Below are 18,380 nucleotides of genomic sequence, written 5' to 3'. Positions count from 1 at the left end.
CAAAGAAATAAATACGGCTGTGTATACTGATGCACACCTTTAATCCCAGCACTTGGGAGGAAGAGGCAGAGGCGGGCAGATCTCTCTGAGTTAAAGGCCAGCCTGTTTATGTTTATTTAATGGGCTCCAGGCTAGTCAAAGCTATACAGTGAGACCTGTCTGAAAAACAAACAAACAAAAAACCCCAAAGTAAATAAAAATGCCAAAAGTTAAGTTTTGATAAAAGAAATAACACAAAGCAGCAGAGAGCTATCCAAGAGAAAAACCACTGGGAGCCTTTAGCAATGGTGCAAACAAGTCAAAACCTACAACTTAAAAACCCAAACCATATTCACTGGCTAATGACGAAATATAAATTCTTCACTAAAGACGGAGACTTACAGTAGAATCTGTAAACTTCCTTTACACATTCCCTCCCATGCTTTCCCTCCCACACTTTCCCACACTTGGAAGCCTGGAATCCCGTTTAGTCCTATTGCCTTGCACAAATTTATGTCTGCAGCTGAAGAAGCTGCAGACGAAGAGTTACGTTGCTGTTTCCACACGGGGCCTTGCCGTGGACCACAGGGCAGTCTAGAATTCACCCTTTTCTTGCTGTAGCCTTCCATGTGGAATTTTGGACATGCACTACCACCAGAGACAGAAGGGCCGTGAGTGACTCTTCCTTGAGGGCCTGGGCCCCCTGCCCCACCCCCCCACCTGAAGCGGCCAAAGCATTCTCAGTATACTAGGCATCAAATATACAACCGAGAGCCACTTACCACAAAATAAACTAAAAGCCAGGTAAGATGGTCCATGCCTATAATCCTAGCCCCTTAGAAGGTGGAGGCCCCGGGACCTGTCCCTCACGCATGAGCTGGCTTTTTAGAGGCCAGTGCCTGTGGTGAGACACTTTGCACAGCCTTGGTGCAGGGAGGAGGGGCTTGGACCTGCCTCAACTGAATGTACCAGGCTCTGCTGACTCCCCATGGGAGACCTTGCCTTGAAGGAGGTGGGAATGAGAGGTGGGTTGGGAGGGAAGGCTGGGGGGCAGGAGGAGGGAGGACAGGGGAATCTGTGGTTGGTATGTAAAATGAATAGAAAATCTCTTAATAAAAAAATTTTTTTAAAATAAATAAATAAATAAATAAATAAATAAAAAAGGTGGATGCCATACAAACAGATGTTGTTCAAGGACAGTCTGGGCTATGTGAAACTTATTTTTTTATTTATTATGTATACAGTGTTCTGTCTGCATGTATGCCTGCATGCCAGAAGAGAGCACCAGATCTCATTACGGATGGTTGTGAGCCACCATGTGATTGCTGAGAATTGAACTCAGGACCAGTGCTCTTAACCTCCAAGCCATCTCTCCCCTTGAGACTGTTTTTAAAAAGTAAAAATAATATGCCAGGTGATGGTGGGGTATGCCTTTAATCCCAGCACTCAGGAGGCTGGCCGATCTTTTGAGTTCCAGGCCAGCCAGAACTGTTACACAGGGAAACCTTGTCCAGAAAAAAGAAAAAGAAAAAGAAAAAGAAGGAAGGAAGGAAAGAGAGAAAGAAAGAAAGAAAGAGGGGGAGGGGGAGGGAGGGAGGGAGGGAGGGAGAGAGAGAGAGAGGGAGGGAGGGAGAGAGAAAGGGAGAGAGGGAGGGAGGGAGGGAGGGAGAGAGAAAGGAAGGAAGAAAGAAGCCAAGGGGAGGCGCCTGTCTGGCCCGGCCCCTGTGCCCAGCTCCTCCCGCCCCACCGGCACTTACACTCCCGGAGACACTCTGTGTCGGTGCAGTAGGACTGGGACTGCCGAAGCTGTGGGCAAGAAGAAACCAGAGTTAGCTGCGGAGCCACCACCTGGGGCAGGGAGAGGGGCAGAACTCGATGCTGGAGCTAGCTCCCCATGCATGAAGCCCTGCACGGAATTCCGAGCACCACATAATAGAGAAGCAAATCAATTTTTAAAAAGTTTAAAGGTTCTGCCTTCTTTTTCTAAAGAACACTCCACAACTTAAAAGGCTGACTTAAAAGACTGTCATTATGCAGTAAATAAAACTATATGTGATACAATGAAGACATATTTCAGTTTACTGTATATGGGATTTACTGTATATCTATCCCCATCTACCTCCTTTTAGAAAACATTTCACATGCCAGGTGGCTTACACCTTTATGCCCAGCACTGGGGCCAGCATGTTCTACATACACAGCAAGTTCCAGGCATGCCAGGGCCTGTTGGGAAATATTATTCTAAGATGTGTTACTTTTGTTTGTACTGTATTTGTTTAACTGTATGAAGCTGTGTTACTGTGACTGTCTGAAACACCTGATGGTCTAATAAAGAACTGAATGGACAATAGCAAGGCAGGAGAAAGGAGAGGTGGGGCTGGCAGGCAGAGAGAATAAATAGAAGGAGAAATCTGGGAGGAGAGATGGAGTGAGAGAGAGAGGAGGATGCTAGGGACCAATCACACAGCCAGCCATGGAGTAAGAGTAAGATTTACAGAACAAAGAGCAGAGTCAATGCCCAGAGGCAAGAGAGTGATGGGATAATTTAAGGAAAGCTGGCTAGAAACAAGCCAAGCTAAGGCCGGGCATTTATAATTAAGAATAAGCCTCAGTAGAGTGGTGGTGGTGTATGCCTTTAATCCCAGCACTCGGGAGGCAGAGCAAAACTACACAGAGAAACCCTGTCTCAAAAAACCTACATAAATAAATAGAATACACCTCTGTGTGTGATTTATCTGGGAGCTAGGCAGTGTCCTTCACCCCACCCCCCAAGAACGAAAGCAATCAACAGGGGCCACAGAGTGAAACTCTGTCTCGAAACAAAAAGACAAGAAAGGATTCAGCAGGTGAAGCCTAAAGGCTTGCTCTAGGAAAGGGCAAGGGCAGAGTCTCTGCTGCTGTCACAGCTCCCTGTGAGGATTGGTGTGTGCATGCGGGTGCTGTGTCTGCTTGCCAATGCCTGCACAGCTGGGGACAGAGGGTGACACTGGTGTCTTTCTCTATTGTTTTCCAATCCATTTTGAGACAAGCCTCTTACTAAAGCTGGAACTCTCCCTTCACTAGGTTAGCCCACAGTGATACCTCAGGGTCGGCCACTTTGTCCCCACAGCACAGGTGTGGGCCATGGGTATGCTCCAGTACACATGATTATTAAGGTCCCTGTGCTTGCCTAAGTCACTGAGCCATCTGCAGCCACCATTAAAAATTTTTTTCTTAAAAAACACACACAAAAAGTTTCTAAACATTTCCAAAAAGAACAGAAACATTCATGCAACTCCCAAAAAGCAACTGAATTACAAATATCCAATACTCATACTCAATTATGCGAGGGAGGAAGGGAGATGGATGTTAAACTAATATAACTTAAATAATTAGATGATGAGCACCCTAATCTGGGTGTTCTTTGTATTGCAGTTAAAAACATCTCTGAACTTAAACACTCTAGGTTTGTAATATACAATTTAAAATATGCCTATTACATATAGACAGTTGTTTGCTTTACATACAACACTGAAGGGAGATAATGAACAAGTAAGTTTATGTTCTTTATACTAAAACTTACACAGGCAATGAAAAGGCAGTACATGGATCTGACTACTGTCTGTGGCCATAAAAAGGGAGACACCCAAGGTTTCTATATTTGTAACTTTTTAAATTATGCAAAGAACAGCTAGGTGGTGGTAGCACACACCTTTGGTCCCAGTACTCAGGAGGCAGAGGCAGAAGCAGGCAGATCTCTGACTTTGAGGCCAGCCTGATCTGCAGAGTGAGTTCCAGGACAGCCAAGACTACACAGAGAAACCTTGTGTCAAAAAAAAAAACCCAAAAAGCTAAGAAAAAAACTCATCAATTTTAAAAATCAAAGGTAACAAAACTTTATTAAAATTGTTGAAAATCAGGACGGAGAGATGATTAGGAATACTTGCTGCTCTTCTAGACCAGCACCCATATCCGGCATCTCACAACCATCTAACTCCAGCTCTTTGGGACAGCTACCCACCAACCCCACAGCTCCCCAGAGTTTTCTTGAGTGCGAGCAGCAGGAAATATTAGATAGAAGGATTTATAGTGTGGAGATAAACAGATAGAAAATAAAGGATAGCCTTGAGAGGGCCTGGAACCTATTCCAACGGGCCCTGATTGCCTCTGCCCTGGAGTATTCATGGAAATGCCAAGGGGTGGAGCAAAAGACCTCCCCCCAGCACAGCCATGTGCAGACCATCTCAGACACCTGCACTCCGGCGCATAGTCCAATCATTCTCTCTATGCGGACCTGCTGAGTAAAGCCACCAGAAGCCTGAAAATGGGCTCCCACAAGCTCCAGAGGATCCAACACCCCCTTCTGGCAACTATAGGAACTGTACTCACATGCAGAAACACAAACACATATATACATAATTAAAAACTCAACCCCAGCCAGAAAGTAGTGGTGCATGCCTTTAGTCCCAGCACTCAGGAGGCAGGGGCAGGTGGATCTCTGAGTACGAGGCCAGCTAGTCTACAAAGTGAGTTCCAGGATTGCCAAGGCTACACAGAGAAACTTTTGTTGTTGTTGTTGTTTTGTGGTTTTGTTTTCTTTTAACAGGGTCTCTCTACATAGCCGTGGACATATTCAAAGTCTATGTAAACCAGGTTGCAAAAGCATGCTGCCTGGTTTAAAACAGAGTGGAAGAAGGGGGCAGGTTTAAAAGCAAAGCACTAGGGCTCTGTTGTAGAGCACTTAGCTAGAAGGCATGGAGCCCCGAATTCAGTTCCTAGAATTGCCAAAAAACTGTTGAAGAGCTGAGAATGATAAGGTGCAGTAGCTCAGGCCTGTAACCCAGCACGCAGGAGGCTGAGCCCTGTCATTAACAAAGGAAGTTTCAGGCCAGTCTAAACTCAAAGTGAAACCTTCTCTCAACACAACAAAATAAAAAAGCTAAACACTGTAGGATGTATGTCCCTTTCAAATCTCACAATTACAATGCATTTGAAAATGCTCTTCAATGGAAATGACCTGAGATTAACACTCAGAACCCATGTGGTGGGAGAAAACTGACTCCTGAAGTTGACCTCTGACCTTCAGAAGTGTACCACGGCATACATGTGTCCAAAAACATATTAAATGCCTAATGTAAAAATTAATAAAAATATTTTACCCCATCTTCCAATATATCTATGTCTGAGTATACTGATCCTTTTGTTTAGATGTGCAGGGTTTTTTGGTTCATATTACTGAAGGATTAGGTTAGTAAACAGTTAGGCCTGGGGTAGACAAACAGCTTCCCTATCCAAGCACAGAGGCAGAGGGGTACCACTCGACTCTCAAGTAGGGGTGCTTCAGTCTGAGCGGCAGAGTCCATTTCACTGAGCCAGGCAGCCTTTCTTTTCATTAAGACTTTACAGCCACTAAGGAGACTTGGCATTACCCTGGCTTCCCTCCTGGTCCTTAGCATCCAAGGAGGAGCCTTCCCAGTGCCTTTTCTTAGAAAGAAATTCTAATTTTAGCCTGCTGGCAAAGGTCTACAGCAATCTCTTTTATCCCACAGAAGGGAAGAGACGAACAGTGGGTCCTGTTCCTCAGCAGATGTGTCTTTGTGTTCACTGAAATTACAAGTTTTGCTGGGAATTTTAATTTTCTTAGATTTATTAGCTAATTTTATTCATGTGTATATGTAGCTGTCTGTGTGTATATATGTACACTGTGCGCATGCATGCCTGTACTGGATCCCCTGGAGCTGAAGTGAGCTGCCATCTGGACACCTGGAATTGAACCCGTCCTCTGGAATTGAACCAGAGCTCTTCACTGCCGAGCCACCCCCTTCCTCTAGAAAAAAGCTTTTATTTATTTGTGTGTCTGAACTGGAGCATGCTGTGTGTGGGTGAACTTGGAGGCCAGAACACAGAGTGGGATCCCCTGCAGCTGAGAAGAGGTGGTTGTGAGCTGCCTGATGTGTGTGCTGGGAACCAAACTCAGGTGTTCTAGATGAGTCAGTGCTCTTAACCACTGAGCCGTCTCTCCAGTCCAGTTCCGAAGTCATCCAGGAAATATCTTCTTGTGCTATTTCACTGATGTTTCCTTAACTTTTAAAAAATGGATTTTATTGGAAATGAAGAAGTCAAACTTTCACTATTTGCAGATGATATGATAGTATACATAAGTGACCCCCAAAATTCTACCAGGGAACTCCTACAGCTGATAAACTCCTACAGTAAAGTGGCAGGATACAAGATCAACTCAAAAAAATCAGTAGCCCTCCTATACACAAATGATAAAAGGGCTGAGAAAGAAGTCAAGAGAAACATCACCCTTTACAATAGCCACAGATAATATAAAATACCTTGGGATAACACTAACTAAACAAGTGAAGGACCTGTTTGATAAGAACTTTAAATCTCTAAAGAGAGAAATTGAAGAAGATATCAGAAAATGGAAGGATCTCTCATGTTTTCTACTAGTGTTTGCCTTTATAAAACTAGCTGTTTGTAGCACGAATCTTTTTTTTTTTTTTTTTTTTGTTTTTGAGACAGGGTTTCTCTGTAGCTTTAGAGGCTGTCCTGGAACTCGCTCTGTAGACCAGGCTGCCCTCGAACTCACAGAGATCCACCTGCCTCTGCCTCCCGAGTGCTGGGAATACAGGTGTGTGCCACCACCGCCCGGCTGTAGCATGAATCTTAATAGTTCTTATTAATAAAATAAAATCCGATGCCAGTTATTGAGGTGAACGTTGGAAGATCAGAGAAGCAGAACAAGCCACAGCCACCTCACCTTGCCAGTTCCTCAGCTGATCCTGTTTCCTCAAACTGGAAGCTTCTGTGTCCTCATCCAAATGGATCTCAGCTGAACTGTTGCTCAAAAGCCTAAAAGCTTAACCAGGCTCTAGTTCCTGGTCTTCACGCCTTATATATCTTTCTGCTTTCTGCCATCACTTCCTGGGATTAAAGGCATGTATCACCATGCCTGGCTGTTTCCAGTGTGGCTTTGAACTCAGGGATCCAGCTGGATCTCTGCCTCTGGAATGCTAGGATTAAAGGCATGTGCTACAACTGACTAATCTTTATGTTTAATATTATGGCTGTTCTGTTCTCTGACCCCCAGTTAAGTTTACTGAGGTGCACAATATATCAACCACAGCTGTTCCAATGTGGTGCATATAAATTCATCATTATATTCTGACAAACTGCTCAATTACCAGTACATAGTAATATCCTTTGTGTAACATACGTTGTCTTTAAGTTTGTTTATACTTAATCTACTCCTGCTTGCTTTTGGATCCCATTTTCTTGAAAACCATTCTTTATCTTTCTATTCTGTTTATGTACTTACAGGTGAACTCAGCTTCTTGTTGTTGTTGTTGTTGTTGTTTTGTTTTTTCCAAGACAGGGTTTCTCTGTGTAGCCCTAGCTGTCCTGGAACTTGCTTTGTAGACCAGGTTGGCTTAAACTCAGAGATCTACCTGCCTCTGCCTCCCCAGTGCTGGGATTGCATCATCGTGTGTGTGTGTGTGTGTGTGTGTGTGTGTGTGTGTGCGTGTGTGCGTGCGTGTGTGTGTGTGTGTGTGTGTGTGCGTGTGCGTGTGCGTGTGCGCGCGCGTGTGCGTGCGTGTGTGTGTGTGTGTGTGCGTGTGTGTGTGTGTGTGTGTGCGCGCGCGCCATCATGCCTGGCTTACGAGCTGAGTTTCTTACGGGCAGCGTTCTGTTGAGTCTTGGCTTTCAATCAGGCAGTCTATGGTGGGATTATTTTTAAAATACATGTCTGTGTGTCTGTGTATGGGTGTGTGCATGTGAGTGCAGGTGCCTGTAGAGTCCAGGAAAGGGGGTTGGAACCTCAGTAGCTACAATTACAAGTGGTTGTGACTGCCTCATGATCTGGGAAATGAACCTGGGTCCTCTGGAAGAACAATAAACAATCACTGAGCCATCTCTCCAGTCCATCTCTGTGCTTTATTTACAGAATTATGACTACTTATAGTCAGGGATTCTAGTGAAAGCAATGTATTTGTTCCTGTCATTTTGCTGATTTTCTTCTAGTGGTTCTGAATATATTCTGCTCATTTACCTTGTAAACAGGATGGTTTACTACATTGATGTTTGATTCTTTCCTACGCCTCATTAGCATATTTAGTTTTCTACTGAGATTACTCCCATGCTCTAATGATGGTGTTCACCGCATCATCCCTCTTCTGCAGACTCTTACTGTCATGATCTGTATTGGGGAAGGACTGAACTGTGTATCCCAGGAGGGACCCATGGTTTCATAGCAGCTTGTTGGCAAACTCCACAGACTGAAAACAACTGTCTGTTCCAACATGAACACAACAGACTCAACAGGATTGTGGTCAACTAGCCAGGATGGCAAATATCCTCAAATAAACCGACAGAAGTGAAGACAATAATCAGCTTTTATCTCTCTTAAAACAAGTGCTAGCAAGTGTTTCCTCATTATCTCGTAATTCACCACGGAGTTTCCATTGCCAAGTATTTTTTAGGGACTATCTGGGAAGAGGGGACCTCAACTGAGAACATGTCTCTATCATATTAGCCTGTGGGCAAGCCTTTGGGGCATTTTCTTGATTACTGATTGATGTGGGAGAGCTCAGGCCACTGTGGGAGGTGCCGCCCCTGGGCTGATGATTCTGGGTTGTTAAGAAAGGAGACTATGGAGTTGGGGATTTAGCTCAGTGGTAGAGCGCTTGCCTAGCAAGCGCAAGGCCCTGGGTTCGATCCTCAGCTCAAAGGGAAAAAAAAAAAAAAAAAAAAAAAAGGAGACTAGGCAAGTCCTGGGGCACCAAGGATTAAGCAATGTTCCTCCGTGGCCTCTCCTTCAGTTACTGCATCCAGCTTCCTGCCTTGAGTTCCTTAATGAGGCAAAGATGAAATAAACCCTTTCCTCCCCTAGGTGCCCAGGTGCCTTGGGTGGTGATCTATGGCTGCAACAGAAATGTAACTGAGACAAATACTCATCTCCCCACCCGGGGAGAACACAGATCAGTGCAGGCTAGGACAGCTCTGTGCATCTCACCAGGTTGATCAGTCTTCTCATCGCATGTTCGTGAGAGCAAACGCACTCACAGGGGTCAAATCCACCTTCAGCCATGGTTACCCGCTTGATCTTACCAAACTACTGAAATCTAGGAAGAAAGAAAACACAGTTAGGAGTGCTGCTGAGCTTCTCATCAGCTACGAAAAGTTCATATACTCATGGCTTCACAGTGCTTACCTACGCTATGTGCAGTCCACAGTTACTAATGGCATACGCCTTATGAAACTATTCCTACCGTACAGTAACCACAATTTTATCATATGAATTATGAACCTAGACAAGCTACTGGCTCCTCCTGCAACCAGCACATCTTTCTATAAAGTAAGTATCTTTGGGGGCTCTAACTGGCCCTGCCTCTGATGCTATGGCCTATTTTACTCAAGTACTTAAATCCCTAAACTTTATTTGTTACTGAAATAAAAATTTAAAATTTAAAGCAACTTTTATACTATCAAGAGAGTAGACTGTCTGAGTACACTGGCACATGCCTGTAATCCCAGAATTTAGGAGGCTGCAGAAAACTTAAAACCAGCCTGAACTACACATGTCTGAAGCTAGCCTAGGCTACATACTTGGAAAAAAAGAGGGTTGGGTACAGAGAAATGACTTAGGACTTAGGAGCACTTATGACTCTTCTAGAGGACCTGAGTTCACTTCTAAACACCGACACTGGGCAGCCCAGAACTGTCTGAAATTCCAGTTCCAGGGGATCCAATACCCTCTTCTGGCCTCTACAGGCTACTGCATGCATGTGGTGCATGTAAACTCATACAGATAGATACATACACACACACACACACACACACACACACACACACACACACATACACACACACACACATAAAAATTAAAAAAATAAAGAGTAATCTGAAAGAAAAGTGAGCTATCTTAAATAATATTAATGTTTAGGGAATTAAAATTAATGACAACAGGGAGAGGAGAGATGGCTCAGCATTTAAGACACTTGTGGCTCCTGCAAAGGACCAGGGTTTGATTCTCAGCATCCACACAGTGGCCACAACCATCTGCCACCCCATCTCCTGGGGAGCTAATGCCCTCTTCTGACCAGGCATGTGTGGGATACACATATATACATACATACAGGCAAACCTAAAAAATTTCCTTATTAATGACAACAGCTAGAGACTCGTTGTTTCGTTCTGAAAAACAAGAGAAATGAGATTCTGGGATGGAGTACTAGCAACCAGATTTACCCTTCTGTCAAAAGTTTTTAAAACTGGATAAAATGCATAAAACAGGGGCTGTGGAGAGGATGATGCCTCTGCAGTCAAGAGCATCAGCCGTACTTGCAGGGGTCTGAATCCAAGCACCCACACTGGGCAGGTCAGCTTGTCACTGCAGTTCCAGAAGGTTCTGATGTCTCCGGTTTCCATGAACACCTGACTCAAGTGCACATGTTCACACACAGAACAAGTGCACACACTGAGGGCCTGCACGTGCACACACACACAAATGCTAGCACATGTACACTCTTAAAAATGAATACAATAGTGGGTTTCCAGCTAAGGCATAACAGGCAGTTTTTTAAAACATCCCAGAGCAATGGGAAATCAGGTATCGAGGGTGACTCATTTGCTGCCTAGAGTGTCTTACTTCAAAATCCACGCGCAGGGAAGAATGACTTCAAACCAAACTGCCAACAGGGTGGGGAGGGAGAGAAGAAGTCAGGCCACAGTGGTCTTTTAGGTCACACTGAGGATCAGGTCTTTACCCAAAGAGCAATGTGAAGCCCACAAAGGTGGGTTTGACCTAGTTTAGAAAAGAATCATCTCACCTGTGCTATGGAGAACCGGGAGGAGGGAAACCAAATACGTGAAGGAAATTTGGCCAAGCCTAGCGATGCACACGCCTGTAATCCCAGTTACTTGGGATGCAAAGCTGAAGGAATACAAATTCAAGGCCCTTGTATCCCTGCAATGGGATACAGAGACACTTTCAAGGTCAGCCTGGGCAACTTAGCAAGACCCAATGTCAAAAATTAAACAGCCAAAGGAAAAGAAAGGGAGTTGGGATAGAGGTCACTGGTAGAGCATTTGCCCAGAATGCAGGAGGGCTTCACCTTAATCCCCAGTACAGGAAGGAGGGAGGAGGGAGAAGGAAGGTGGAGAGGAGCAGAGAGGAGACAAGCAGACTTTGTAGACAAGATGCTCTTTGAAGATAGGTCAGTGCTAACATGTATGCTGTAGAAGTAAATAGGATCTGATCAGCCTAAGAAATGGTGTAAGGAGAGCTGGTTTCCCATCCCCAACCCTCACATAGAAAGACAGAAACCAAAGAAGCCATTAAAAAAAAAAAGAAAGAAAAAAAAAAAAACTATCAATAACTTTACCAAACAATAAGTCAGAAGCCAAAAATACAGAGTAAATAAGAGACAACCTCTAGAAAAAACACTCGCAATCTCTATCAGGGATAATTTCCTTCATTATAGAGAACTCTAAAAACCAGTATGAAAATAACAACCTTAGACCTGGGCAGTGGTGGTGCACACCTTTAATCCCAGCACTCAGGAGGCAGAGGCAAATCTCTGTTGAGTTCCAAGGCCAAAGACCAGCCTGGTCTACAGAGCAAGTTCTAGGACACAGAGAAACCTTGTCTCAACCCACCCACTCCCCTAAAAAGGAAATAACCTAACAGAAAAATGAGCAAAGACCATGGCCCCAAGAAGATACAAAGTCAATAAGCAAACACAAAACAGAAGAAATGTAATAATAATAATAAAAAAAAGACATCAATTTCACCTATCAAAAAACTAGTAGGGATGGACTGACGGCTCAGCCGTTAAGAGCACTACCTGCTCTTCCAGAGGACCCAGGTTCAATTCCCAGCACCCACATGGCAGCTCACAACTGACTGTAATTCCAGTCCCATGAGTTCCAATACCTCACAAAGACATACATGCAGGAAAATACCAATGCACATAACATGGGAAAAAAACAAAAACAAAAAAACAAAAAAACTAGTAAAATCAACTTTCGTTACTTTGGCCCTGCATATCCAAGTATTTCAGTTGGAGAATGAGCCAGGACTTCACACTGTATAAAGCTATACATGCTCAAAGCAGGAACTTTGTATGTTCTAAAAGCCAAAAACTGGTAGTCCAAAATGCCTATCAGTGTGGTTCTGAGTAAATGAATGAAAGTATGACTACAGGAGACAGCTTTTAGAAATAATTAGGACTCAGTGTGGGGACGGGGGAATATCTCTAAATATATACTTTTTAATTTGGAGGGTTGGAGAGATGGCTCAGTGGCTGAGAGCAAGGACTGCTCTTCCAGAGGACCTAGTTCAATTCCCAACATCCATGTTGGGTAGCTCACAACTGTAACTCTAGCTCCAAGGGAGCTGACACTCTCTTCTGAACTATGTGAGTACCTGTACTCATGTACACACACCCACACAGACACACATATAATTAAAAGTAATACAATTATCCAGGCAGTGGTGGCACACGCCTTTAATCCCAGCACTCAGGAGGCAGAGGCAAGCAGATCTCTCAGAGTTCGAGGCCATTATGTTCTACAGACTGAGTTCCAGTTTCACAGAGAAACCCTGTCTCAAAGAACCAAAAATAATATAAATAAAAATAAATCTTTTTTAAAATATTGGGGGAGGGGGTTGTGTATGTGTGGATGTCAGAGGGGAATCTGGGAGAGTTGGTTCTCGCCTTCCATCATGTGGGTTCTGGAGATGGAGCCTGGTGAGTAGCCTTTACAGCACTGACCCTTCTTCTCACTGGCTGATCTGGAGACATTTCTAAGCTGTCCTGGAATCAAGTTGTAGAAGAGTCTCAGCAGGAGTCCAGTAGGAGGCGGGATGGAGGTGTCTGCAGCCAGCCCTCCAAAGGCTAGGAAGTGCTGTGTGCAAACCATTCTCATTCACATTGACTGGAACCACATCTTTTAAAAAGGGGCCAGGTGTAACACAAATTTTAAAAGGTCTTATTAATTTAAAGAAAAAAAAAAAAAGCTGGAGTCAGATACTGGGGTAAATTCTGAAAGATCAGAGAGACAGAATAAGCCACAGCCAACCTCACCTCCCCAATTCCTCAGCTGATCCTGTTTCCAAGAATCCTCAGACAGAAAGCCTCTGAGTCCTCACCCCTGAGGGTCTCAATTGAACTGCTGCTAAAAGCCCCTAGTTTCTGGTCCTCATGCCTTACATACCTTTCTGCTTCCTGCCATCACTTCCTGGGATTAAAGGAGTGTATCCTTCCCAAGCAAAGACATGAGATCTCAAGTGCTGGAATTAAAGGTGTGTGCCACCATGCCTGGCTCTGTTCCCAGTGTGGCATTGAACTCACAAAGATCCAGACTGATCTCTGCCTCCCGAGTGACAGGATTAAAGGCATGTGTGCGCTGGGCGGTGGTGGTGCATACCTTTAATCCCAGCCCTTGGGAGGCAGAGACGGGCAGATGTCTGTTAGTTAGAGGCCAGCCTGGTCTACAGAGTGAGTTCCAGGAAAGGCGCAAAGCTACACAGAGAAAAAACCCTGTCTTGAAAATCCGGGGAAAAAAAAAAAAAAAAAAAAAAGGCATGTGTGACACCAACATCTGGCCTCACTGTCTAATCTAGTGGTGGTTCTGTTCTCTGATCCCCAGCTAAGTTTTATCGGGGTGCACAATATATCAACCATAGCTGGGCTGTGGTGGCGCACACCTTTAATCCCAGCCCTCAGGAGGCAGAGGCAGGCAGATCTCTGAGTTCGAAGCCAGCCTGGTCTACAAAGCTAGTGCCGGGACAGGCTCCAAAGCTACAGAGAGAAACCCTGTCTCAAAAAAAACAGAAAAAGGGGTGGGGTGGGTCAGACTTCTCCTCAGTGAACTGTGTACAACAGAAATAGAAAACTCAGAGTAAATGATATAGTCTTCCTTCACTAGTCTCTCCTTCTCCTGAATCTTCCTCAGCCAATGAAGTGTTGGCTCTTATAACTGTTGGTTTGTTCTAGACGGTCTTCTGGAGCCCAGACTGGTCTGATACTTGATGTACATATCGAGACTGTGAACTCCAACCTTTTGCCTCTTCCTTCCAAGTCCTGAGGAAATATGTGTGCATCACATCCAGCTTCACTAAGACGTTCTAGAAATGAAATTCAAATACCAAAAAAGCAGTCCCAGCTCTGGGGAGGCAGAGGCAGGCGGCTCTCTGTGAGTTCCGAGGCCAGCCTGGCACTAGCAGGGGAAAAGACAGACTTGTTTCTATCCTGAACAACCCATCACAAGTGTAAACACAGCTCTTTTCAAACCTGCCTTTAAATTTTTAACTGTTAAATTCAGTTTGACCTGCCTCTCCTCCCAAAGAATCCATCCTAGTCACCACCACAGTCAACTCTGACCTCGCTGCTTCAGGCCACGGCACTCACGGAAAAATATTTATGGAATTTTTTTTTTTTTTTTTTAAGATTTATTCATTTTATTGTGTATGAGTGCTAGATCAACTTCATGTCCGAAGAAGGCATCAGATCCCACTATAGACAGTGGTGAGCCACCGTGTGGGTGCTGGGACTTGAACCCAGTCCTCGGGAAGAGCAGCTCTTAACCACTGAACCATCTCTCAAGCCTATGGAATTTTTGATAATGTTTATATTTTTATGTGCCAGAAATGTATGTATAAATAGACTGGGGTCTTAATTTATGCTCATCTCGATTAGCTTCTACAGATGAAAATGAACATTTTCAAGCTAGGACACTCCTTAACAGTTCCATACTTGTAGAGAACTTTCTATACAAGCTATTTTCAGTTCTGTTCCACTTTCACTTCATAGTTCCCACCTTAAAATAACCTTTTTTGCCGGGCGGTGGTGACGCACGCCTTTAAGCCCAGCACTCGGGAGGCAGAGCCAGGAGGATCTCTGTGAGTTCCAGACAGCCAGAGCTGCACAGAGAAACCCTGTCTGGAAAAATCAAACACCTTCTTCTCTTTCAGTAGAAAGGACACAGTTGGTTAGGAAACAAGACTGTCAACCTGCAACCGAAGCTGCAGAAGGCAATTCCACTTCACAGCTGCTTCAGAGACACTCTGAAGCAGCGGCACTGTGCTGGGCAAGACTTAACAAGGCCACTGAGTCAGAATGCTGGGAATCAGCCTCCAAGAGGCCTTTGATGGAGGCATTTAAAACTGCTTCCTGTTGCTAGCTGCTTGCCTCTTTAGCAGCCATCCTTGAAGTTAGGCAACAATGCCCACATCAAAGGAATGGGCCTAATCCTTGGGGACCTGACCAACTTCACTTGTTTCCTAAAGATGTGCAAACAAGGCGCTGCAGCCAGCTTCCTTGACTGTGGACTTGCCCAGCATGCAGGGTTTGATCTCCAGAAGCTCATAAGCAGGAAGGCGGCACATGCCTGTAAATACCAGCACTCTTCGGGGCTATCAAAAATTCAAGGTCATCTTCATATGAGATGTCTTGTCCCAAAAAATGCATGCAAGTGGTCACGGAAGACCTAAGTCATAAGATACACACTAGGTCTAGGGAGATGGTTCAGTGGCTAAGAGCACTCACCCTCTTGCAGAGGGCCCCAATTAGTTCCCAGCACCCACAACTACCTGGAACTCCAGTTCCAGAGGACCCAATGCCCTCTGGCCTCCAGGGTCACATAAATTACAAAGGCATACACACATATACATAGATCAATAAATCGTTTAAAAAGTTAAAAACACACACTAAAAAATTTCAGGATAATCTAATTGGAATTACACATGGGCAAAATAAAAGCGGCTCTGAGTTGACAATGATCTTAGGTAATAGCTACCTCGAAGTCCCTACTCTCAGGTTTAAACATTTGGAAATAACTCACACTATTTATCCTATAATGTCAGCACTTTCCTATGAAATTAGCATTTGTGACAGATTCTGATGGAAGTATCTGATAAACAACAGTTTATGTGGTACAAAGGAAAAATTAGGTATACACAGCATGCTCTCAAGCCCACCTCCTCCCAGACAGTCTGTAGTACGGAAAAACAGCAAATGGTCAAGACGCCAAAGCAAGCAATCCCCACTGCTGCAGAGCTGGCCGGCCTCTCTCTGGCATTTGGCAACAGTAACTCGGGAAGTCCTGCTGTTTCTGTATCTAGTGAGGAAACTTCCCAGGGTTGTCCATCAGTTTATAATCTACCACTAGAAACAAATACTATGTGGGTTCAATTTGCCCGATTTCACCTTGGGGACAAGACCAAATTTAATGGCCTATTTGCAACCGTGGAGGTTAGGAAAGAGACATGTGGTTCTACTGCAGTGTTCTACTGCTTTTTTTGAGAATGATGCTTACAGCCAGGATTCCTTGAAGGAATAAAACTTAAGTAGTTTGCAACTCGGCTAAATGCTCTTAGCAGTCACGTTCCAGTCTCAGACTGACTGATTTCAGTGGGCCCTTCTAATCCACCCCTTGGCCCCGGAGGTACCAGAGTAACAGTCTGGCATGAATAATTCCTTATCTTTTTACACTTTTTTGTTTTGTTTTGTTTTGGTTTTTCTGAGACAGGGTTTCCTGGAACTCGCTCTGTAGCCCAGGCTGGCCTTGAACTCACAGAGATCCACCTGCCTCTGCCTCCCAAGTGCTGGGATTAAAGCATGAGCCACTGTTGTCTGACTCCACAACTTTTGATATGAAACCTAGATACATGAATGAACAATTTAGGCCTTCCTTCATTACAAACTTGGCTCTTAGGGCCTTGTCAATTTTTAAAAAAATACCACAACACTCATCTTTATGTCCGGACATTTTAGGATAGAATACTAAAACACTTCTAGATTTAAGGTTTTTTATAAAAAAGAATTTACTAATTTACCTCTGAAGAGCTGAGGATGTGACCCAGGGCTTCAGAATACTAGGCAAAAACTCAATCACTAGACTACCCATAGCCCAGGCTGTGCCACTTTTACCAATAGCACAGGGTTTATACTCGAATTATAGAGTAAGAGAATCCCACAAAAAATAGTATTCTAGTATGTGAGCATAATCTATTTTAAAAACTCTTGCCGGGTGGTGGTGTCGGCACACGCCTGTAATCCCAGCACTTGGGAGGCAGAGGCAGGTGGATCTCTGTGAGTTTGAGGCCAGCCTGGTAAGAGAGCTAGTCCAGGACAGGCTCCAAAGCTACAGAGAAACCCTGTCTCGAAAAACCAAAAAAAAAAAAAACAAAAACAAAAAACCAAAAAACAAAACCAACCAACCAACCAACCAACCAACCAAACAAACAAACAAACAAAAACCTCTTGGCCAGGGCCTGCAGAAATGGCTCAGCAGTTAAGAGCACTGACTGCTCTTCCAGAGGACCAGAGTTTGATATTCAGCACCCACACAGCAGTTCACAACTGTCTGTGACTGAAGTTCCAGGGGATACAACACCCTCACACAAGACCACCAAGGCATATAAAATAAACAATTTAAAAACAAAACAAAAACTCTTGGCCAGGATACACTATCTTTTTTTTTTTTTTTTTTTAAGCTGAGGATTGAACTCAGGGCCTTGTGCTTGCTAGGCAAGAGCTCTACCACTGAGCTAAATCCCCAACCCAAGGATACACTATCTTAAGATGTCCAAGCTCACCCAATGGAGTCTCTTCTCCATGCTTAAGTCTACATTGAAACAGCTACTTTTCTATTTGAGACAAGGTCTCAATATGTAGCTCTAGCTGGCCTGGAACTTGAGAACTGTCTGCCTCTGCCTCCTAAGTGCCTCCCCAAAATATATCCTTTGTTTTTCTTCCCTAATTTTACTGATACTCACTGAGCATCTTGTCAGGTTTATCACGTTTTATATTTCTCCTTTTTCAAATTATTTTGTCTTACTGATTCCAGGGTTTTTGTCTGTTTGTTTTAGTGTTTAGAGACAGGGTTTCCAGGTGTAGCCCTTGCTGGCCTCAAACTCACAGAGATCCTCCTGCCTCTGCCTCATGAGTGCTGAGATTAAAGGTATTCCCAGGGGTATTTCCTATTACTCGCTTTAATCACCTGTCATATAAAATTAAGAATTTCTTCTAGCTAGGTGGTGGTGGGGCATGCCTTTAATCCCAGCACTCAGGAGGCAGAGCCAGGCTGATCTCTGTGAGTTCCAGGCAAGCCTGGGCTACAGAGTGTGTTCCAGGAAAGGCTCCAAAGCTACACAGAGAAACCTTGTCTCAAGAGACAAACAAACAAGAAGAATTTCTTCTATAGGGCTGGAGAGGTGGCTCAATGGATAAGAGCCCTTGCTGCTTTCCTATAAGACCCAAGTTTGGTTTCCAGAAGCCATGTCAAGTGGCTCACACTTGCCTATAACTCCAGCTCAAGGACTCCTATGTCCTCTTCTAGCCTCCATGGAGACATATGTGCCTGTGCACATACATTCATGGGTACACACACACACACGAGACATAGTC

General features: G+C 44.3%; 1 protein-coding gene across 1 annotated transcript in view; it reads right to left on the bottom strand.

Moving 5' to 3' along the window:
* Positions 1-18,380, bottom strand: part of Smim14 (small integral membrane protein 14) — a 47,879-nt gene that overhangs the window by 10,798 nt on the left and 18,701 nt on the right. Inside the window, exons 2-3 of the mRNA XM_036201275.1 lie at positions 8,981-9,089; positions 1,737-1,785 (exon numbers count right to left, since the gene is read on the bottom strand). Of these exons, the coding sequence (XP_036057168.1) occupies positions 1,737-1,785; positions 8,981-9,055 (124 nt within the window). The 5' untranslated portion in view covers positions 9,056-9,089. The remainder of the gene's footprint in view (positions 1-1,736; positions 1,786-8,980; positions 9,090-18,380) is intronic.

Source organism: Onychomys torridus, chromosome 10 (assembly GCF_903995425.1).
Source record: "Onychomys torridus chromosome 10, mOncTor1.1, whole genome shotgun sequence".
NCBI lineage: Eukaryota > Metazoa > Chordata > Mammalia > Rodentia > Cricetidae > Onychomys > Onychomys torridus.
Note: the sequence above shows the minus strand (reverse complement) of the source record. Positions and strands in the feature narration are given on the sequence as shown.